This window comes from Convolutriloba macropyga, chromosome 3 (genome assembly GCF_964194025.1).
Source record: "Convolutriloba macropyga chromosome 3, txConMacr16.3, whole genome shotgun sequence".
Lineage (NCBI taxonomy): Eukaryota > Metazoa > Xenacoelomorpha > Acoela > Convolutidae > Convolutriloba > Convolutriloba macropyga.
Window position 1 is genome coordinate 74,446,941 of NC_134470.1, and position 24,894 is coordinate 74,471,834.

General features: G+C 36.1%; 2 protein-coding genes across 2 annotated transcripts in view; one reads left to right on the forward strand and one right to left on the reverse strand.

Annotated features, from left to right (window-relative positions):
• Window positions 1-15,101, reverse strand: part of LOC142336737 (sialate:O-sulfotransferase 1-like) — a 29,293-nt gene extending 14,192 nt beyond the window's left edge. The window contains exons 1-4 of the mRNA XM_075385647.1: window positions 14,572-15,101; window positions 11,937-12,275; window positions 5,015-5,058; window positions 28-179 (exon numbers count right to left, since the gene is read on the reverse strand). Of these exons, the coding sequence (XP_075241762.1) occupies window positions 28-179; window positions 5,015-5,058; window positions 11,937-12,275; window positions 14,572-14,838 (802 nt within the window). The 5' untranslated portion in view covers window positions 14,839-15,101. The remainder of the gene's footprint in view (window positions 1-27; window positions 180-5,014; window positions 5,059-11,936; window positions 12,276-14,571) is intronic.
• LOC142336460 (uncharacterized) overlaps window positions 1-24,894 on the forward strand; it is a 537,002-nt gene that overhangs the window by 114,187 nt on the left and 397,921 nt on the right. The window lies entirely within an intron of this gene.

Consider the following 24,894-nt stretch of genomic DNA (forward strand, 5'->3'; position numbering starts at 1 on the left):
TTATGTGCGTGTTTGAAATTGACTAACGATCGACTTTGCCATCAAAGCCATGATTTTTGATAAAGTTTGCTCTTCCTGTCTCCCATGGCTCCCTTCCTCCAAAAAGTTTGTGCTGGAAGATTATTTCTCCGGGATAGACTGTTCCAGACAAAACTCCGGTCATACTTTGCAGAATGGACCTTTAAAGAGTGAACAGAAAGAATTGATTGGCTGTCTTGGGTCCCCTTTACCTTTTTTTCAGAGACTAATTCTGTATTCAGTTCTGAGTCAAAACAGTTTTTAGAAGCTGCGCAGTACTATAATTCAGGGTTGGTTCATGTCACATCTGGTTCTGATATGCTGAATTAGACTCTGAACTTTGCCTGAGTTAGTAATAAAAAAACATAAGGAGGCCGGTCAAAAATGCATAGAGACTCACACTTTTCACTTTTTCCAACATGTAGTTCCACAGTCAGCAAAATTGACAGACGGGAACCCGTACCTTGGTCGCAGAAGAATTCAGCACTGAATCATGAGTTATTTCAGTCTGGTTTCTGGCATGGCAATTTCTATGATCATGTCAGTTTTAAGAAATTACAGGGCGATTTTCAGAGTGACTCATTTGAGCATGAGTTTGGAGGACTTTTGTTCTTCTTCACATAAGTTGTCAAAGAATGGTCCTCTTCTGTGCATTGATATTTACCGCATAAATTTGCTCTGCACCTGAGTAATTACCGCCTAGCTTTCATCTGCACATGCGTACTTTATATGGCGCCTCACTTGTAATAATTACTCAACAACAAACATTATGCTATATATAAAACAGCAGCCCACCCCCCCCCCTCACCATCACCACCACCACATCACCTCCTTTGCATGCCTACTACGGGTCAAAGTTTGCATGCCTGATACGAAAGGGTCAAAGTTGTCACCCACCTCAACTGGTTCTCAGTACATGTCACTACCCGTACCTTGATCCCAGAAAACAGGGCAATATTATCTATTCAAATTTATTGAACTTAAGCTCTTGCGAAACTTTCTGATGTTTCTCAGTGGATGTCTGATATCCGCGGGATGTTTACTCCTTCTTCACAGAGGTTTGAGATGATGTCGCCCGGCAGCGACCCAAGGGAAAAAGGTCGGCTGAAAAAGGAAAAAAGGTTGTTCGACCTGGAAGTGAACTGCCAGGGAGGTTTCGTGATGCGAGGAAATAATATCTGAACTGCAAAATAAGGGCCATGAAACGGTAATACGTCCAAGGTATTACGGATACTCCTGCTTCACTTTCGGCTTTAATCCAATCAACAAATGCCTCCCCCCTCCCCCCACCCCGTCTCACCACCCCACCGCCTCACAGCGCCACTCCCCTCCCATCCCGAGCTCGTAAATTGGGCAAAACATCACTTTCACGAGCTTTTTTATTTGAATTGGAGATGAGATTTTATTATTCATGGATGCAGCCATTTTGAATGTGATATTTCACCATCATGCTAGATTTTCGAAATGTTCGTTTGCATTTATGTACAGTTTGTTTACAATGGTGAGAATCTGTGCATGATGAAATATTAATACAGACTGAGCAGAAGACAAACAGTGGGTTATTAGTTATGTGCAGAGGATAATTATGCGGTAATAGCTCATGCACAGATGAGGATCCAGAGAGCACTTTACATTTTTGACTGGACTCACTCTGTAAAGGCTGAAGAAATAGAAAAATACTCGAAATGGTATGATTCAGTAATGTTTGTAATTGGATTGCCATGTTTCAGAGCTGAAATGCTCTGAGACCAAAGTACGGGATTGAAAACCAACCCGTGTCGAAATTACCCCCCCCCCTGATTACCTCATAACTTATGTAAGAGTAGGGTGTAATTGTCTATGGGAGTAAAACGATGTAGCATTAGGAGGTAATGGGGGGCAATGAGGAGACTTTTTTGATTTAACCACCCAAAATTACCATCCAAAAATTGTAACATTAAGGGGGTAATTTTGAGGGACAAAAACGATGTAATATAAGGGGTATAATGGGGGTAATGGGGGGATTTTTAGATTTTACCACCTCCCCCAATAATTACCCCCCAAAAAGATTGGGAGGGTAAAATTTTGGGAGGGTGAAACGATGTAAGATAAAAAGGAGTAATGGGGTAATAGGGAGAATTTTTAGATTTCACCCCTCAAAAGTTACACCCGAAAAATATAAGAAGGGGGTGATTTTAGGTGGGTAAAACGATATAAGATATTGGGGTATGGGTGTAATGGGGAGTAGATTCATATAGATCGACCGTCATGAATTGGGCAAAAATTGATGGTTGCAACCATCAATGTTTGCCCAATTCATTACGGTCAATCTAAATGAATCTACTCCCTATTACACGATGAGCGGTCCTGTATAAGGTGTTTACTTTGTACATACCGAGCGAGCATCCACCTAAAAATTTCATTATACTGGAGAAAAGCGGCTCATTTGTTGCTTAATAAACCAACGGGAGCAGTATTTTCCGACATTCTTGATATTTCTTGATAATTTTTACTATTTCTTGATAATTCTTGCTTTATCTTTTGATTTCCTGCTACATCTTGTTTTTGGGTGCTATTGAATTTTAAATACTTTATATATCTGGCCATGCTATGGTTACTCTTTCTTGGAAATCTTGCCGAGATCTTGTTTCTTGACAGCCATGCAAAAAACTTGCAAGTTCGTACATATCTTAATGTTTTCTTGTTAAGTACCATGGCACGATCTTGGCAAAATTTACCAAGATTTAGAATGTTTCTTTTCAAGATTTACCAAGTTTCGATTCACTGGGTGGAGGCTAAGGAGAATCGACTGCTAGTTCAATATTGTCAGTGTTCGGGTATTGGGGGGCTAAAGAAAATCTAAAATCAGGGCTCCCATGGGATATAACCCCTCCCTGCATTACTTTTGCATTATTTTAACCCCCCCCCCCACAAATTATCCCCAATTACCCCCAAACAGTTGTAAAAATTTCGAGGTGAATTTTCTGAAAAAACAACCCCAATCTTATATCTTTTGGGGTAAAATCCGACACGGGAAGGTGAAACAAGATTTGATGAAATGATATTGCAGTGATTCGGTATTACTATTTTTGTGGTTATTAAGAAGCATATGTGATATTTATATATTTAGCACTAAAGTTATACGATCTTTCATTGAATGTCAAGTTTAATAAATTCAAATTTTCTTTCATTTTTCTCATTTTTGCGTGAGTTTTTTGCCAGACTTTAAGCACCAGTGGAAAACTAAATAGATCGCCAAAAGATCAATCTTCCCCAAAAACAGGTGTAAAAGAAAAAGTTAAAAGGTGAGAAATTTTCATTTTTAGTTCAGTTTTTGGCTATTGGGTGATACCGGCACACAATTATTTTTCGCATACAACAGGAAAAACGAAACTGAGCAGACGCATTGATCTAGGTTGGAATTTTTCCCATTGAAGTATTACTGTGAGCATATTTGCATGTATTATTTGATAAATAATGCGTTCATATATTTGAAGAGGAATAAAATTAATCTAGTGGACACATTTTTGCAGTTCGAGGCGGCGCAGATGATATATGTTCACAAAAATCTTTTCCAGAATTCAGATCATGAGGAATTTGCTGAATATCTCACAAAAATTAATTGTGTTACATGCAAGCAACTCAGGAGTATTGATTTCATTTGATAATGAGTAAATTTTATGTTACACGGGACTCGTTGACTCTTCGACTCGAAATTGAAACTGAGTAACTCTTTTGCACTCTATCTCTCTAACAGCCAAATTTCTAAATCTTAAGTACAAACGACATCTTCAAATAAGACTTTCGTTTTTGAGAAGTTTTTCTCTGTTTATTTTTTTTAGAAATTAACGGCTTCCGATCGTCCTTTTAACGAAAAGATAATTTTTTGTTTACCAAACCTGCGAAATGCCTTTTTGTTATTTTTCAGCGACGACATTTTTTTTACGCAAAATGCAATAGAGCTAGATTGACAAGTGTTAGTTAAATGAAAAATTTTACCATCAGAAGGCAAAAATCATTTACTTATCATTAAGCTAATTCAAAGAACTGCAGCTCTTTCGAATAGTTTCCTTTATCCAAAAACATTTATGTTTCAATGCTGAATAAAAGTTGCTGGGTCTCTTTTTGTTAATTTTAAATTAAAACTAAGTATGTTTACCACGCTTTTACATTCAGCTCTAGTAATCGCACATGAAATTATTTGCAAATTATAGTAAAAAGAACCCAATTTTGTGTATCTTTGGCACTGATGATCTGATTTGACTCAACTTTTGCACTCAATTTACACACCTCCTGAAGAGATAAAATCAATTTCTGACACATTTTCAACTGTTTCTAAGAAGTGACTTATAAAACTGTGGTATAGTGCAACTGGATCTTCTAGTGGAAAATTCAGAGAGAAATTGATATTTCTGAAACACAATGCTGCTCTCATTAATTATGATTTCCTGAATTCGTAAATTTTACACTTTCATTTTGATCAGTTTTGTACTTTATTGATAATCTAGATAATTTCGAAATTAAATCCTACTTAAATCGGTGTCTTGTGATCCGGACCGGACCTCCTTTTATTAATTATCACAATTTTTGTGCAATTTGCCTAAAACCGTATTGACCAAATTTTATTTGAAATTTTTTGATAACCAACTCAAAGGTTTTAGTTGATTTTGGTGAAAAGTGATATGAGTAATTAATCGCGAAACTGATAGTCCTAATCCACAATTAGCATCGAGAGGAATATTTCTGAAATTAATGACCAATTAGGCGGTTTTCTTTCATTTCAATCTACTTGACAATATCATAGTAATTATATACTTCAACTGTGAAAAAAAGGTGATGCGTTGAAAATAGTTAGTTTCGGCGTGACAAATTTTTTTACAAAACATTGTCAATATTTTTCAGCCTGGCCCCTAAAAGACTAATAGTGCAATCCATTTCAAGTATCCAATTTTGAATCAAATTTGAACTAAAGAGGCCTACTGTAGCTAGTTTCAAAACATGATCAAAAAATGTTTACCTGGTCCACGTGTTTCCAGATCCCGGCACTGTCACCAACCCAACCTGAAACAAAAGGAAAATAATGCTTTCACTAAAACTACAACCGCAAAATATAACGGCACAAAGCTACATGACATAATTTAAATAATGTTGTTTACATTTGTGGCGTTATTTTTTGTGGTTGCATTTCAAACCAACGAAAACCGACGCTTCTTATGTTTTAAAACCGACGATTCTTACGTTTAAATATTGACGAAAACCGATCAAAACGACAAAAAACGCAAGGGCTTTGATCAGTTTTGGCAAAGCAAATGCGACCAAAACGGACAATTTCTTATTTTTGAACCGACGAAATTCTCAACACGGGTTTTCATGCGACCAATTGCATTACTAAAATACGCTGCGTTATCTTATTACATGGGATTACTCAACTTTTCCGCAGCTTTTGCGGAATTGGGTTCCAAGTGCATTATGCTGAAGACAAACGAAAACCTCGAGATTCACATGCATACGTCTGCAGTGTTATGATTAGAAAAAAATATGACCAACTTAAACTATAGCAGAGATTAGATCCAGCATCTTAGTTGGATTAAAATTTTACACCCCTCCTCTCATACCCAGGAGAGGGGTGAGCTGCTCTTTAACATTAAGTAAGGTGGCTCTAAACCAACTTATACTTTGAAGCTACAGGTTGCCGAGGGCGCTCTACAGTCAGCCCGGCCCAGGCGTCAGTGCCTTTCAGCGCATTATTTTGTAAGAAACGCGCTAAATGCGCCGAAGTTTTCAAAAATTTAGCTCAAATCCTGACATAAAAATATGCTCAATTACGTTACCCAGGCTGAGATGCTCGATCAAAATCAAGGACAACCAGACCGTCCCAGGTGGAAAGTGTTTTCTCCAGAGAGTTGGAGATGGAAAGTGCTGACTTACAGACCTTCGTTAGTTTTCCACTTTTTCGTGCGTTCAGGTCCAGATTTTTTAGCGTTCATCAGACGTTTATACGTCGAATGCCAGACATTGTCAATTTCGTTAGTTTTTTGTGCTTGTTGTGGTCTCGAGCGCGAGAAACAAAATTTTATTATTTTAATAATTGAATTCAAAATGGCCTAAAAGTAAAAAAATTTACAGGTATTTATAGTTGCTCTCAGTATGAAAATGTACAGAACCGTCTAGATATAGATAAACAGATATTGGTGGTATAGATACATCGATGCACCGAAACTGATATAGATACACCGATAAACTTAAGGTATAAACAAATTTGAAGCAACGATACAGTTCAAGTTAGTAACCATTAAATAAATTTACTTCACCAACATCAGGTAAGAATGTTTTTTTTATATCGAAGTTTTAACTTAAACTCTAACTTCTGATGTTCGCGATATATCACATTCTCCCTCTTTTTTCAACCAATTTTGTACGAATAGGTTCTCCAAGTCTCTTTCGTTGTTTTTATTTTTTCTGGTTGAAGTTCTCGTGGCCCCTGAAAATTGTTCTCCCTCAGTTACTGAAGTTTCTTCGTTGGAGTTAGAGGATTCCTAGTCTATTTTGTCCCTACTGTTCTCAGAGTGTGAGTCCGTAAATTGCTGATTAGTAGATTCAGTTTTGATGTCATCAGGGTCCAGCCAAGCAATTTGGTTGTCAATGACAAGCACTGTCTAGTTTCAATTCTCTGGCTGAATGAATGAAGTGTTCATTCCTTTGCGTATAATGAAGGTAGCTGGAACTGTTGATGACGCGTTCGTTGTATTTAGAGGACTGGTTCACACAGATCAAATTCAGTGACTGCTGGGAGTATCACTTTCCGTCCAAGCAATAGTTCCACAGGAGTTTTGCGCCGCGTTTTGGAAGTATTTCGGTGCATCGTCAAATTCATCTGTAGGAAAGCGCCAAATAAAAAAATCAGATGTGGACTCCAGGCTTGAATGGCCCGTTTCACTGTCTAGACCGCTCGCTTGCAAGTCCATTTGCTTTTGGATGGTAGATGGGTGACTTCATCTTTTTAATCCCCAGTGGTTCAAACCACTGTTTTAGGTCTCCGCTTACAATTTGGGACGACTGTGTACACCTTCAATGTTTGTGAGGTTCTATTTCCTCCATGGAAAACTTCTATCCAGCCTGATTCCTCGTCTACTATTACTAAGATATATCCGTGGTCTTTAACGTAACGCCAGTCTATATGTAGCCTTCCCCGAACTTCTGCTTCTGGCCAAGTAGATACTGTTTTCCTCAGGCTAGGCCTGTTTTCTTACATTTACTTACATTGAATAACATTTCTTACATTTCCCAATAAATATTACATTTAATGAACTTTAATAACATTTCCTACATTTACTAAAAAGTCGGAGAACACCTTGATTGAAGCCAAGCCACCATGCTAACATTTGCACTGCTGTTTCAATTGCATTTTTGCCTGGGTGGGTCTCATGAGATTTAGTCATCACCATATTTCTTAGTTTGTGTGGAACGAAAGGCACAACTCCTCGAAATATGATTCCAATGTGTATAGCTAAAGCGTCTTTCTGTTGTTGGAAACCTTTCTCTGCTTCTGAGCACTATTTCCAGTTTGCGTTCTTTATTCATTCGATGACATCGTGGAAGAGTCGATTCGATTCTAGTTCGGTTGCAATGTCTGACTGGGTCAGTAGGTTGGATTGGTCAAAAAAGATATTGTCGAGAGCAAAGCAGAATCGATCATTGTCGTCGTCGTCATCAGATTCTAGTCTGCTCAAAGCATCAGCGTGGGAAGTATCTGTTGCTTCTTACAACAGATTGCGAGGCTGAACACATGGATTAGCACGTAACTCACTTTTTATGTTTTCGAAAGCGTTCTCTTCTTTTTTTGCCATCTGAAGTGGTCTTTTCAAATTTCATTCAAAGTTAACAATTTTGTAGCACAAATCTGGTATCATTGGTCAATATAAATTTGCTAGGCCGGCAAAAGCCTCTAGTTGTTTCATTTTTGATGGGGGTGCCGATTTTTTGATTTTCTCAACATGTTTGGGACCGGGTGCTGTTCATTCTTTTGAAACTGAGCAACCAAGAAAACTAACACTCGAGACTGATTTAGAGTTGGACTTCTTTTCATTGATGGTAAAATTCTTCCCACGTTGTCAAATTTTGACCACAAGCTTACGTTCACGTATTGTTCCTTTTTCGTTCCATAACATCATCTTGAAAGATGACCACGCCCATGATTCTTTTGAGAGTTCACTCATTGCTATTCTAGAGGTTTGATGAAGAATTCTTTAAGCCATGAGGAAGCCTGCACATCTTAGACAATCTTTGTGACGCGTTGGTTCTACATATTTTTTTGCATCCTTGTCCAACTCGATTTGATAATATGGGTCTGATAAGTGAATTTTGCCAAATTAAGAGGCCCCATGGAGATTATGGAATATGGTCTCGACGTCTGGGCTTCGATAACCCTCGTCAATAACTTTACCGCTAATGTGAGTGCACAGGTCTTCGCATGGATTTAGAGCTCCATTTTTCTTCCGCTGTCAAACTACCTGGGATGCATTTGTAACCCACCTGTTTTACTGGCTCCAGGATGCCCACCATCATCTCAAGTTTCTCCTTGACCCTGTCTCGTAGAGGTAGAGGTATCTTTCTAATCTTGCAGAACATCGGCTGTGATACCGGTGTAAAATTTGCATTCGCTTTGTATCTTTTCACTGCAGGTAATTTTTCATCACTTGGGGTAAAATGTCTCTTCGAAGTAGTCCAAATTCTCTGTTGGATTGCACAACTGCATTTTGTTGTTGCATATATTTACTTCCGTTCCACTAAACACCACATATTAGTGACCCCAGAAGCGTCAATTGATGACCATCATAGGCCTCAAGACGTCTGATTCTCCCATCCAACTGAGGTTTACCAAGCTCAGTCCAGATGAAAGATGGTATCACAGTAATTTCAGCATTGGTATCAACTTGCGTTTTTTTCTGGTCTTTCAATATAGTGTACTCCCATGTCGCTGGCATGTTGAACACGTTTTCCCGTGTGAGAAGAGAACTTACCCTCTTCCTTGTAGAATTTGTCACGCTGGTCGCACTTAAATGACCTTGGGTGGGTTTTACTTTTAAACATTTTTGCAAAAAGCCTCACGTTTTAACAGATAATACATTTCTTGTTCAAAGCCGGACAAAGCTTGCTACTGAGCGGCTTACCTGGACATCCTTCACACAAATGACCATTGCCTTTTCTACCAGTGAACTTTTCATTCGGTTTCCTGAAGGTCTTTTTGAAGTTATATCCCACTTCTTTCTTCACCATATCCGGTTTAATACCTGTTGAAGAACTCGCAAAAGCCATTGCTTGACTTCTGATTTCTAGGTTTTCGGTCATTTCAGAAAAAATTATCGTTGGTTTAGTTTTAATTCCGTCTAATAGTCTAAACTTTGCCTCAGCGTCTCTCAAACCTGAGATGAACTTTATTTTTACCAACTCTTCTCCGCGATTTGTCGCTGTTTTTAGTATTTGCAATTCTAAAAAGCGTGCTTCTTCTCTTAGGCGCGCTAGAAAATCATCGCCGAATTCTCCAACGCCTTTGACAACGGACAGAAATATTAGCCCTTTCTGCCGTTACAACTCTCTCTTCGGGAGAAAAATAGCTTTGAATTAATAGTTTGATCTCTTTAAAAGTAGTGTCCAGTAGTTTCTTAGGGCTCGTAAGGCTCCTAAATTTGTCCAAAGTGCGTCTTGTCCCCACGTATTAGGAAGAAATATTTGTTACCTCTAGGTCTAAGATTGTACCGTCGGTGTTGATTTTGTCTTCTTTCTCCTCTGCGCAAAATTTTGCGACAAAAGACATAATCCACGCAGTACAGGATACAGCAAATTGCAGACCCTAAGTTTGTCGATTGGTCGTGGGTCTGAGCAACATTGTCGTGGTCTTGAGCACGAGTAACAAGAATTTTATTAAGATAATATTAAAACTCAAAAGACCTAAAAGTACAAAATTTCATAGATATTTTTAGTTGATATCAGTATGAAAAATGACAGAACCGTTTAAGATATAGATAAATTGATATTGGTGAACTTACAACTTAACTATGAACAGTTTTCCCCTTGCCGTATACGGCTGATATTAGTGAAGTTTTTTGCACTTAGCACATTTTTCCCCTATCCTGAGAACGTTTCATAGATATTTACAGGAAGGATCATCGAGTTGGTTTAGGGCCATCACTGAGGGTTGGAATGTCTAGTTAGTCACTCAATTTTATGCTTTACGTACACCGATTACATTGTGGTATGAACAATTTGAAGCAACGATTCAGTTCTAATTAGTAGCCTTGAAGTAAAATTACTTCACCAACATCAGTTAAGAAAGTTTTGTTTATATCAAAGTTTAAACTTAGACTCTAAGTTCTGATCTTCGCTATATATCACTGTGCTTACACGAAAGCTGAGTGTTTTCATGACTAAATTTTTGTGCAACCATGTGCTGACACCAATTCAATCAATAAATTTTTGTGAGCAAATATTAAGACTTCCGAAAATTCAGCAGGTTGTTAGGTACGGGGAAAGCACACGAAAGCGTTTTTATCTATTTCTGTGTTTTCATCGCCAGAAAGGATTCTTGATTACAGATTTATGCATTGAAGATTTTTAGTTTTGTCAATTTTTATTGAATTCATTGGTTTGTTTGATCATCCTTTTTCACTTTCTAATTGTTTGTTGCAAACTGCTATTTCTACATTGCCATAACAATAAATGAGTGTTCAAAAAAGTTATACTCAGCAACTAGTTGAAAGCAAAAAAGCCGATCAACATCTAGCCATACAGTGAAAAAAAACTAAAAATTATGCTATAAGAGACACATAGCTTTGGTGCGCTTGTTATATATTTTGGAGCACTTTTTGATAATTCCGAACTATTTAATTTTGAACATATGACGCGCCCTATCCCCCCTTATATCTTTTTTCGGTCTGGATTAAACTGTTTTGTCTGTTACTTGAACCTGTGCATGGGTCTTTTAATAACACGGTTCACGCATCAGGATCAACTGGTTCGTATTTTTCTAAATCAACCCGGGTTTCTAATGCACAGCTAAAATTGATCGCATAATTTTTTAAAAAAAAAACAGTCAAAGACGGACATAAAATACCGACCAGAACCATCAGAATTTCTCAGAAAAACTCAATTCACGCGAATTATGGGGCGTTTTTTCTGCTTTCGTAGGGAAGTCGATTTTGTACGGCACATGAAAACATGGGATACTATGGTGGACACGCTGAAGAGGCGATTCATTTTTTATTATTATGATTCAGTACTGATACGCAAATGTTCTAGCGTCAGGACACACTGGGGTTGTTTTTCTGAAACAACTCAGAAACATTTGAGGCGGATTTGAACGCCCGGCAAAAAAGAGCGGCAAAAAAGAGGAGTTAAGAGGAGAATGTTTTATCATAGTTCACGTTTTGTTCATTATAGTGTAATCAGTAGCCAAGATGAGGTTTGCTACCTAAACTAGCGCTTATTACCGACTTTCATTGCGCACAGGGAATACCAGACGATCCAGGCCGAAATAGGCCCTAATCAGACAACGCATGGGATATCAAGCCTCCTTCGGCATGCAAGACTTGGCATGCAAGACTTTCTTGGGTCGCATTCTGGAATCGAAAGGCTATCTGGGTCCCACTCGGGTTGCGTCGAGAGGAGCCCCTCAGAATAAACGGCTTATAAAATTGATATCTGAACAATGTGCAGTTTCTTCAAGTTGCTCATAAACAACAAATATTTATTTCTGGGATCTTTTCCGTTTGTGCCCTGCAGTACATAATGCACATAGCACGTGCCATGTAAAAAATGCCATTATGTAAAAATATGGAGGGTATGTAAAAGCAAAAAATAAAAAAGTGCACCCGCTAAGGTGGAAGTAGGGAGGATGTGGCACCAACACAAAACATCAGGTGTCTCTGAATTAAACCACAAACCTGTGGAATTTTCGTTTGGTTCGGTTGCTGAAAACTTGTGTACGTGCACTGTGAAAGACCCCAAGGTGTGGCAAAAACTTTGTTTGGGCATTTATCTGGGTTCTCAGCATCCAACAGTTTATTCAGGTTTCGCCAGAGTGATTTGAGACATACACAACTTGGAGATCTTTGAAGTGTTTGGTTGTAAATAAACACAGCGAGGGACTGCATCATTGAATGACATGCGTCGATGCAGTTTTCATACTTCATGCCCCCTATATTTCCCAGAGCCATGGTAGACTGTTTTCCGTCAAAAGTGAAGTTCTTCAGCGATGTTATGCAGCCCAGAAAGGAGTTGTTCTGAAATATCAACAAAAACACAAGTTTATACGGATCTCTTTATTTTCGGGCTCTGTCTTTATATGCCCCCTGTGCGGTGTTCCGCCTTCAGTTAATTTTGAATGTGTAGTGTTGGTGGTGCTGCGGCCGGACGTCAGAGAAGCAAACTAATCAGCTTGCTTCACTGACGCCAGTGTTGGTGGTGTTTCAAAAGAGACCCTTGAGTTATAGTTACTTTGGCACGATATGCCTGTGCTACCCTTTGCCCACTGTTGTTCCTTGTCAACAGTTAAAACTTTCGTGAGATTTGCTTCACAAATCTTCTTTTGCTACCGTGAAAAAGTCATCCATTTCCTAACCATTGAATTACATCTATATAATCGCTACCCTTTGCCCACTGTTGTTCCTTGTCAACAGATAAAACTTTCGTGAGATTTGCTTCACAAATCTTCTTTTGCTACCGTGAAAAAGTCATCCATTTCCTAACCATTGAATTACATCTATATAATCAACATTATGACTTGGTGTATCTTAAAGTTACAGTTTTTAGCACGTGCTTCTCCTGGTACACCCCCCACGTTAAATATGATGTGTTGTTATATATTACGTTACTATGTAAAAAATGGCAGGTTCGCTTAGGGGCGTAAAAGCTTTATGCCCGTTAAGCTGCGGGGGGTGGTGAAACAGAATTGATCCGTTTATTTCTCCAATTACGAGTTTCTGTTGATCTGTTCAGTTAACCCTAGTTATGATAACCCAGTTAATAGTTAAATTAAATTTTCTATTCAAAACAAAATAACTGGACCAATTCGTGGAACGACCCAAAGGGGTCTTCTTTAATTGAAATCTATTCCTTGAACTACCCGGTACCTATAAAACTATAAGAAACACATTGTGCCACCAGCATAACATTTGAACACTCAAAAGCACGTGTCATGTTGCAACAACTTGCGGTGAGGTCGTGGAAGTATGAACCACATGATCCAGATACAAAACAGCCGTGACAAGAAATTCCAGACTGTAATTGAAGTATGAATCGAATTTGCGCAAAACTGTGCGAAATTGTGCAAAACAGTTCGAATCACCGAGAACATATCCAAATTAGCGAGATGGATCAAAAATTGCGCGACAGTGACTCGACAAAAAAGATCAGACAACGGAAAGACTAACTAGGCCCTAGTCAACTACGGCTTACCCGGGTCGAGGTTTGAAAGCTAAAAATCGCTAATAATTGTTAAAATTGCTTTGAATGCGGTGAAAAAGTGTAAGACGTGCAATTTTTAGCGTTTAATGCGGTGAATGCGGTGAAACAAAAATCGCCGCTAAAAATTGCAAGCCGTATAAAATTCTATCTTTTTTTAACACACTTTTCTATTGACTCAAATTTTAGTGAAAATACGTAATGTTTGAGGTTGATTTATTTTAACTTTTTGCATTCGCTAAGCCTTTTGAGCAACCAACAAACAGATGGAAGACTTAGAGAATTTTTAGAGAATTTGTCAAAGGAATTGCATAATTCAGAAAAAACGCATTTCATTAGAGATTTTACGTTAAATGAGATGATAACTCAAATAAATTTTTATCAAATTATATAGTTGTTTACTTGTAACTCCGCTAGATGAGCTGTTTTCGGGCACTAGATGAGCTGTTTAATAATCATAACCATTATCAGGCTGTGTCAATTTTAGCTCGATTGGCAACCTCATTTGTGCAGGTAAAAAATAGTTGATTAGGTCCAGATTTATGATTCGAATTACCGGGTCCATGATTTGAATATAGTGGATTAACATTCGAAAAGCCAGATCTATAACTCGAAATACGGGGAACACTGTTCAGACATAACATATTTATGAATCCAACTACCAGGGTTTTGTTCTGAAATACCAGAATCATTATAAGAATCATTGGATGTAAAATTCAAATTATAAAAATTTATGATTCAGAAAACGGGCTGAATGATTCAAAGTATAATAACTTATGATTCGAAAAGGCAGATAAATGACTTGAAGGACCGGATCACAGTTTCAAATTACCAGATTTATTACCCAAATTACCGGGTCATTGTCCCGAAGTATCAGTTTATTTATCGAATTAACGGGTCATTAACTTCTTCCGGGTCCGCAACTTAACGAAATTGTCGAGTCGCAATTCCACGACCTCACCGGGGAATGAATAATGAGTGCAGCAAGAGTAAAAAAACCAATTTTGAAAGAGATACAGCGGGTCAATTCGTATTTCGGGATAGTTCGAGATAAGGGAGTCATCTGCCTTATAAAAAAATTACCTAACATGAAAAATACCTAACAAAATTTTGTACCTTTACAGGAGGTAGTTTGAAGGGGTCCAACTTATACGACTTGAAAATGTTCATATCAGTCGTTGTTTCTCGCTCGCATTCTGAACTGTTGTAAACTGGCACGTCATTCGAACAGAAACAAGTGGAGTTTTGGCCCGAATGAAAGTTGACGCGTGAAAAGTTTCTACCAATGCAAAATAGCGAACAATCAACTGGTTCGAATTTTAGCTCTGATGTCATTTTAACTGCTTCCTTCAACATCGCTTCACTTTTGTTCACACAACCCATGAATAATGGTTTTCTCGTGACGATCGATAACCGTGAAGAATCATAAAATTGTTCTTTTTCGTGCTTCGTTTTTGAGTGACTGTCACTTTTGAAGATTGAACTCGAATCGTTGTCAAAACCTGATACACTGTCTGGTTTATCACGTGTTCTTACTTGGGGTGAAATTTTTGGCAAAACAAATTTTAATGCATGTTGATCGTTGTTAACGAACCAATTGATGAAAACGAACCACGCTGTAACAAAAATAGCAGCAGCTAACAAACGTGTAGCTGATTTTGGATTACGATTGGTAAAAGTGTCCCCCGATGTCATTTCTAATTATTGATATTAACTTTGACAAACCGGTGGTACTAAATGATGAAAGAATTCAAAATCTGCAACAATATTTTAAGTTAGCTGAAAACTAGTAGGAACTGCTGGAGCCTATATTGAAAAAAAAGAAAATATAAAGAATTTTTGGATATATACTGTTTTGCACCCCCCACCCCCACCCCCCCCCCCACACACACACACACACACATAGTGGGCTTATATATTTTTTTGCCCCCAGGAGCTCGTGCTATTTATTACGTAGTAACGTGCTATATGCCTCGGTGGCGTTCTGATAGGTTAAAAATCGTCTGTGAAAGATGTAGCACTTATGATAAATTCTAACTTGCAGTGGACCGACCACCTTGACTTCCGACTTGCAAAATCACTGACAGGCTTTGTTTCTCATGAAACGAAACCCATCATCAGTTTTGTCGATCGAAGGCAAAATGCATCTATTTCGAACGATCGTCAGTTATTCGCTATTCTTTGCTTCGGAGTGCTGGGACCTTAAAAGGACATACGGCTATAAATTCGAGAGGTTCAACAAACGCGTGTTTAAGTAGATTTGTGGTAAAGAGGACTACAGAAAACTATTCTACAGAAAACATACTCCCTCCTCTCTACTCTAAAGTTCTTAAAGATCTTGTGTTCTTCAGCAACATTTTCAATGGTCAATACAACAGTGACTTTTCAAATCACCTGAAAACATCCGGATCTGACCAACGAAGAAGAATAGTTTTCCCCGACATCAAATAATAATACCAAACACAAAACATTTGGTGCAGGACAGAACACAGAGAGAACATTTTGCAACAACAATTTGATTTCTTTGAATGCAAACTAGGAAAAACCTCTGCTAATCAAACTTACGTGGAGCCCCTTTGAAAGTCGTTGGTTCTCTAGCAACCCATGTACATACATGGACTTTTAGCTGTCTATGCCAGTACTACGATGAATCTAAAATCGACCTAATTCAACAAAACGAAAACCAGCTTTCCACTTTTATGGAAATCAATAGTGAAAAAACCAATTGAAACTTTATTCAAGATTTGTATTAAAGACAGGTCTCACAAAAGGGTCCAAGCATTTTTAAACAGTTTTGAGGATTAAATAAGCAAGCCCGTGTAGAATGCAAATATTCGAAAATACAGATTTTCAATTTGAGGATATTTCAATGACCTACGAGGAAGAAACATTATTCATCCTAAAGCAGCTGCGGCAAAGTCTTTCAATTTCCTATGCATAACAACCACGGAAACTAATGTGCTTATAGATTCTTTAAACACAGATGAACCACTCGGTTCTTCAAAAATGTCAGCTTGCGGAAAACAAGAGCTTCTTAGGCAACGCTAGCGTAAAAACTTTGTTATGGCATAACTCAGTTCATCATAGAAAGAAAATTTCCTTAAGATCTGAAAAAATCCTAACTCCTCTTTTCATAAAGAAATACCGAAGATCAACTCAACTATAGACCTATCTGCGACCCTTTCAATCTGTCAAAAAAATTGAAAAGCGTTTAGTTCCCAAAGAACAGATTTCTTAGAAAATGAACATCTACTGTCTCTGTCAGTTTGGTTATAGGGAAAAAGTTTCAACAGTTTATTTTGTCTTAAAATCTATATAGGTTTCTCAGATTAGAACTTAATTGGAGAAAAAAGATTACAAATGCGTTTTCAGATCTTTCTAGGGCTTTTGACTCTATAAATCTTGAAATACGTCCTCGGAGATTTGAAGATGAAGTTTATGACGAACACGCTACCAGTGTAATAGAAAATCAGTTGATTAACAGAACACAAAGTGTTTTGGTAACTGAATTCGATTCAATTGGATAACATTGGAAAGAGAAGTTCGGCGAGATAATTTTTTAGGCCATGTGTTTTATAACATTTAACTGAATGATTTAACAAAGATTGTAGAGGATGATTGTACGGTCGTCCAGTATGCAGACGACAATTTTTGCTTTGCTTTACATCCAACAATGATAAAAATTCCCAACAACGAAACTTGAACATAACATCTCAAAAATTATCAATTTTTTTTACAAAGTCACAATTAAGTAAGACATAGTTCTCAGCAAAGACAGACATAGTATTCAGCACCAGGACGAAATTAACAATTACCGTTTTGAATTTTGACAACAAAAATTAGGAATCATCTAGGGTGAAGTATTTTGTCGTAGTTTTTGATAGTAAGCTAAAATTTGATAAAAGAGTGAAAAAGATACTTCAAAAAAGCCTTGTGTAATAAGAAAAGCTTGCCGCATAAAACAAAAACAGTATCAATCAGTGAAATTGTAGTCTGTCACTTACATTATCCAGCTGTATTTTTGCTGAGGTTGCTAAAAATTTTAATCCCATCAAATGGATGATTAAACAGTGTTTAATAAAAAAGTTGGATCACAAATTGCAAGCTTCGTAACAAAAAAATCTCCATGGGCCTTAGTTCACGCTTTAGAAGTTATTACCTTAACTAAAAAAGTCCACAGTTTTTTTTTATCCAGAATGTGTTGCTCATTAACTTGCAGTGCATTCAACTGAACTTTTAATTACGAAAACGTTGAAGTTAATAATGCATATTTTGGCATTTATGGTACACATATTGTGGAACCTTTTAAACCATATTGTCGAATAGCTACTCAAAGTGAAGAAAATATTAACACAATGGGTCAATCATTTACCAGATCTGGCAACAGAAAACTGTTTTTCAACGTAATGGAACTCCCAAATGTGGAATAATACGTTTTTGGAAATTCAGGCTGCCACAGATAGTGCCTCAACTCAACTGTTTCGAAAATAGTATTTGAATATTTATACTGATCTGCATAAATTCAAAATCCTACAACTTATTCTATATACTACTTTACATTAAAACTATATCACAAAACTGAAAGGCTCGCCGGTTCTATGTGTGTTAAAGCATGTTTTCACTTCTGCATATGAAATCAGAATATTTATCAAATCTATATATATATATATATATATATATATATATATATATATATATATATATATATGTATATATATATATATATATATATATATATATATGTATATATCAAAAAAGATATTTTGAAAAGGTTTATTGTAGCACAAGACCTTGTTTTTTATCAAACTGTGACGAAGAAAATTGAGTTTTTTAGCTGATGTTTGAGTTTGAAGCAGAAATAAAAAACATGACTGAGAAACCTACAATCAAGAAAAGTTGTGTTGCACTTACTTTTTGGTTAAAACTGTTGAAATGATTTTTTTAAAACGTGTTGTAAATAGACAATAAAACTTTAAGTTTGAATTCTTTTGCATTATACACGTAACTTTTTGGGAAATTAAAAACTTTTTACAAATCTAAAATCAAATTTTTGTTTTTCTATTCAGAGTCAACTGTTTTTCAAATCCTCTGCTTTTCTCAGCAAAAACGTTCTGGTCAAAAACATTGGTAATTAAATTTGTAAAAGTTATAATAATTTCAATAACAAACAAGGTTTTTTGTGTATTCTTCCAGATTTTCGAAAACGAAACAAAGAATCATTCAGGAACCAGACGCTGCTTATCACGTGTTTTTGTTGAAAAACCTTCTGATTTCAAGCTGTTCCCAGCCGTGTCAGAGCACTTTGCCGTTTGAAGAAAGGTAAAATAATGAATTTTTTTAAATGTTGTTACCATTTAATTGGCTAACAATATCAACGGAACAAAATTGTCTCAATATTTTTTGCAATTTAAGTTCTGGAACATCCTTAAACGTTGTTTCGATAACACGTAAAATTTAAAAAGCATGTGTAACTCAAAAAGATTCGGTATAAGCAATAGGCAAAATAAAGTTCAATCGAATCAATTCAGTTGAGAAAATCATAAATATGGCCTGACAATTCCTGGATTAAAATTCAAGCCAGGAAAAATAACAAAGATAAGTTCATTCTGATTAACGAATCTATAAAAGCAGAGGCCATTGTACAATTGAGAAAGTTTTTAGCAAAGGTTTTAGAGTAATCAATAGAAAATTAATAACCATAATGACTTGAACACATACTGACGATTTCACACCACTTCACAAATTTATTATAACAAAAAAACTCTGAAGAGCTAAAAGCTGGCTAAAATTAGCAAACGTGATTTGCTTTTCCGAAACAGATGACCGTTCGCTTTTTCCATATAATGCTATTTTTTTATAGATTCAAAAAATACAAAAAGTGATGCAAAAATGGTATATAGGACTAATACAGGACAAATTAGCAGTTCAAAATATTCGACTTAAATAGGAATGCTCAGTTTTCTTCTTCAGATATTGGCAGATGTTTTCGTTGTCATAACACATATGAAAATTGTTTTTGTAGATTATTTACCTGTGAAGTTATTTAAAACTCAAGTTCAGACATTTTTAGAAATAGTGAAATTTCTCTGCTTTCGTTTTGTTTTGGACACTTCGGGAAATAATTACTATTTAATTATATGAGCACCAAATCTAAGAAAATAGAATTCTCAGAAAAGCCATGCGCTACGTATAAAAAAGGTCAAAAAGAACACGATAAATATTACTAGAGACCATTTGAGAGCTCTAAATTTATTGTGTTTTGGACAGAAAGACGAAACGTTTATTAACACTGAAACAGGAGTTTCTTAAGTTTAGGAGAATTCGTTTACTGAAAAAACGACCTTAATATTATCAAAAACGTAGTGTAGAGGAACAGTTGCAGTCCGGAATGTTTCAATTGATTTAATCTAAAACTCAACAAAACCTTCAGTAACAGGAAGGAGCATAACAAAATATTGTTGAAAAGCGTCGAAACCACATTAAAAAATTCTGTTCTGAAAAACGTGTAGTTTCTGAACAAGCAATCTCTTTGACTATCAATGAAATTGAATACACTAAAAAACGTCTCCTTTCAATACGGAAAGCCATATTAAATGAAAATCAGGGAAGCCAACGAAAGAGACTATGAATAAGAGAACTAGAAATAAAAATGTCGATAATTTCTTCAGAATAATTATTTTCAGTTTTAAAACAATCAGAATCATAGTAAGTGATCTCCAAAGCTTAAGCTAAACACCAATGAAACAAACTTGTTGCGTTTTAGGATCAGTCCTGTGGGAAACTAATATTGCACAGCGGATAACAAGAAAAGCAGCTGTAAAAGCAGGGCAATTAAAAAAAACGACAATCTGATTTTCTTTCTTATTTCAGAAACAGCTGCCTGCGTTCTGAAGTTCAGAGATTTTTTTTGAAACTGTGCTTCTGGGTGTGATCAAACAATAAGCAGCTTGATGTGCTTCCTCCACTTTGACTTCCAATTGACCTCAAAATCATTAAAATTTATGAAAGAATCTCTAAAGAAAGACTGCTCCCAAAAACAATCTAATTTGAATTTGGTATTCGATAATATCTGATTGAGTGCATAGAGCCGCTCCTAGCAATTTGCCCGATTTCGTTATTGTTTCAATGAATGGCGCAAATATGAAAAAAAGAATTTTAATTGCATAAATTTTACATAATTTTATCGTTTATTGCCAACAAGGTCTAAAATTATATAAAATATAGTGTTCACTCAAAACGGACCTAAGATTATTTGAAACATGATATTAATTGCGAATAATAGTTACCCAATTTATCAAACCAAACCTTGATTTTCTCATTCAATCCTTGATTAAATCTAAGAATGGTTTCACTGTTTCTGAAAATATTTTTTAAAGTATTCTTGCAAATTTTTTGAATTTTTTCATCACAGGGGTGAGAATTTGAACCAATTAAAACTTTTAACCCAAATACCTACAATTTTTCCTTCTTGTTCGTTTTTTAATCAAAAAACGTGAAAGCAAACGCTATTTTCTTTGACAATTTGAAATTAACCATGAATGATAAAATAACAGATTCTAAGGGGAAATAATTCTATACGTTCAAGTTTGTTGACCCAAGTTTTAAATAAATCGCGTTCTTTACAATAAAAATGAACGAGACATGCGAATAATCTGCGTTAGTCAGTCATAAAAAAACAATTTAGTTTTGTTTATAGAGTTTTTCATCTACTTTTAGTTTATAATTAATAGACACAATTTTCATACTGGTTTTTGTTTTAAAGTGTGACGATAACACAATAGTTGCAAACAACTAACGAAAATTGGATAATTCTTACTGAATAATTATTACGCAAATAAAGCGTTTATTCTTTTTGTACGTTAATAGTTGTCGAATTCTGAACAGCTGACTTCAGCAAACAATAATTTGCCTGCTCTCAAACGAAAACTTTCAGCAAAAGTTAACCATGAAACCAAAAATCTTTGACATTGAGCTATGCCGTTCACATAAATCTATTTTCATGAAACGCGCCAAGAAATGTAACATGTCAAATTATTGTTTCTGTGGATCTGTGACCATAACAAGATTTTAGTAGCCACAATAAGTCACAAATAAAATTAATAAGTGAACTTTGTGGTTTTATAGTCTGCAAAACGTGCTCTTCAGTTCAAAAAATTCTTTGTCTTATAGGTACAAGCAAATATTTACAAAAAAATAAAACAGAAGAAAGTGATTTTAAGTGTCCCACATAAGAAAACTGTCAGGATAAACAAAACAACAGTAAAATTTCTCACTATCTATCACAATATCACGGCCATTTTTGTTGTGTTATCATTTCCCAGGTGGAGGTCCAGACCCAAATTTTCGTCTGATCAGACTTTCCAGACCAAAATTATCTTTGATCAGACTTTCCAGACTGGAATTCACCCTGATCACACTTTCCAGACCCAAGTTACGTCTGATCAGACTTTCCAGACACAAAAGGTCTCTGATCAGACTTTTCAGACCGAAGGTGTTCTGATCAGACCATCTTCAGACCAGGGTCCAGACTCAATATCAGACCATTGTCCAGACCTTAATCAGATTATGATCAGACTCAGGTGCGCTCGAAATAGTCTGATCAGAGAAAGATTTTGCTTATGAAAGAATCTCCTAATTTTGCTATAATGTTTTTATTTCATAAAAACTGATGTTAGCAGTATTTAATTCATCTAAGGAAAAATCAATTATAAAAGTATTGCTAAAGAAAACGAAACCCAACTGTTGAAAACAAATTTTATTTAGTGTACTGCTTAGTTTTTATTTCTGACTCAATGGATGAGTTTAGACAGCTTTCCATAAAAAACATCGTGGTCTCCAGTTGATCAAAATTTCTTCCGAAGGTGACCGGCCTCTGCTATCAGCTGGACTCCTTTTTTCTGATCAGAGTTATCGGATTTTAGATGAGTCTCTGATCAGAACGCTGCTTTACGGCTTCCTTTTGGCAGAGCCAATATCTCACAGTAAAAAAAAAACAAAAAAAAATGAAAAAAATATTGGGCTCAAAATGGTCCCTGATCAGACCCAATTGAATTCGAAAACATTTCTGATCAGACCCTAATTGCGCTCGAAGAGGTTATGATCGGACCCAATTTCGCTCGAAGTTGCCTCTGATCAGACAAAAGTGCGCTCGAAGGAGTTATGATCAGACCCAATTGCGCTCAAAGTCGCCTCTGATCAGACCCAAGTGCGCTCGAATCCGCCTATGATCAGACTTTTCAGACCAAATCGACTTCTGATCAGACCATCTCAAGACCATCGTCCAGACTGTAGTGCGCTCTAACTTCCTTCCAGACCCTGTAATTTTGGTCTGGGAACACACGGGTGTGCGCTCGACTGGGTCTGATCATAAACCAACTTGTGTCTGGACCTCAGCCTGGATTAGAAAGCTTACATTTTAAGAACGCTTCATAGTTTTTACTGCTCATGAAAATGGATCGTGTACTTTTCAAATCAAATTATAAAGCAAAAATTTGGAGGAATCTTGTCAACCTTAAAAGAACAGTGTATTAGTCCTAAAGGTTTCAGTTATTTGGAATTGCAGTATTAGACTTTCAGTTTTTTGTGTATCAAGAATCAAGTATCAGGAACTCGAACATTAAGAATTCAGGTGTTAAGAAATCGAAATCAGATTTAAGGTAATGTCATTTCAGTTATTAAGATTTCAGGTACTGATATTTCCAGTATTAAAAAATCAAGTTTTATATTTTTCAGAAATGAAAACATAAGATATTAAGATTTCAGGTATTAAGACTCGAGGTTTTTAGGGTTTCAAGCTTTAAGAAATCAGGTAATTAAATTTCAAGCATAAGAATTTAAGCATGAAGATTTCAGGTATTATGATTCAATTTATGATTTCAGGTACCAGATAACTAGGTATTAAGATTTCAAATTGCAACAAAATTATTGAGTTTCCGAATTGTCTGATCTGCTTTATCATTTTGGGCGTAAAAAAACAAAGGACATAAACTGGCACTTTAGCTGAACAAGAAGCTTCAGTAATGTGCGATTGCACGTAAAATTCTGACCCTGCTCATTCACATTTTTGGCCTAAATGTCCACCAAATGAGGAACAAAGACCCCCCAAAATATACAAGTATTTTTTTCAAAAAATTGGTGTATGAACAAAAATATTACCTGCCACGCAAATACTTCAGTGGAGTAAAAAATGCCGGATTAGATTGACGAGATCTGCCATTACTAAGAAAGCGAGGCGAGACGACAAAATCAAACAACAACAACAACAAACATTAATTACATCTAACACTTTATGTCCATTTAAAAAAAACTTAATAACAGAGAGAAGATAGCGTCCGCTAAAACTGAAACTGAACCGAACAACTTGAACTTTAACAGAAATGATATGAGACCAGTTCATAATAAGGCACGGTTACAATTAGACAAAAACGGTTAAAAACAGCAAAGTTAATAAATTCGCTGATATTTTTGAAAACAATTATTTTAAAAAGTAATCGAAACCATTAGATATCAACTGAAAACATCGAAATGTTTTATCATTACAGAAGTTTATAAAGGAAAGTAATAAGATTGGTCTTTATACAATTTTTTATGCAGTTACAAAAAGAACAACAAAAAGAGACAATTAACGAAAAATCAATTGAATCTTGCAAGAAAACGCTGTCGAAGCCGTAAAGCCATGTTTTGCCCCTCTAAATAAGTAAAAATTCGTTTACTTTGAATGACAGAAACTTGTTTTGTGACTTCTCATAAGTGAGACTAGGTAAAAAAACTGACAAAAAAAAGAGAAGGATGGGTTAAATTAAGAAATACTTTGTGATAGCTACTAAATGAAATAATTAAATAGGTTCATTTATTCATCCAAAAGAAGCCCTTGAGGCCGGTAGTGATTCAGAATATGTCTCTCTGTTACAGAAAAACGGGAAATATAGACAAAAAATATTCTATTAATTTCGAGAAAATCCTTCACGTGTCGAAGCAAGTAAAGTCTTCATGACCTGACTAAACCATCAGCAACTCACTCAAATAAGAATATAGACTCATGTATTTTTTCAGAAATAGACCTGTCCTTCTCCAAGAATTTTCTTACGACTAAAAGACACAGTAAAAATGACAGTTAAATACAAAACTTAAAAAGAACTCAATTAAAATCTTCGAGAATGTGGTGACGAAGTCGTTCAAGCCATAATCTGGACCTTTAAAGATTTTGATATGTTCAATTGTGCCTCATATTGGACGCCAATAGGGTGTTATCTGAACTGTCAATAATGTGAGAATTTGTAAAAACGGTGTCAAAAAGGGCGAAGGCCTAAAACAAAAAAAATGTAAAATCTGGTGGTACCAAAGCCAGAAAACCATAATTTAAATCTTAAAACCACAATAAAGATTATGTTTTAAATCCGTAAATTAAGCCTTCCTTCCTTGTTGCCACTAAGCTAGAAG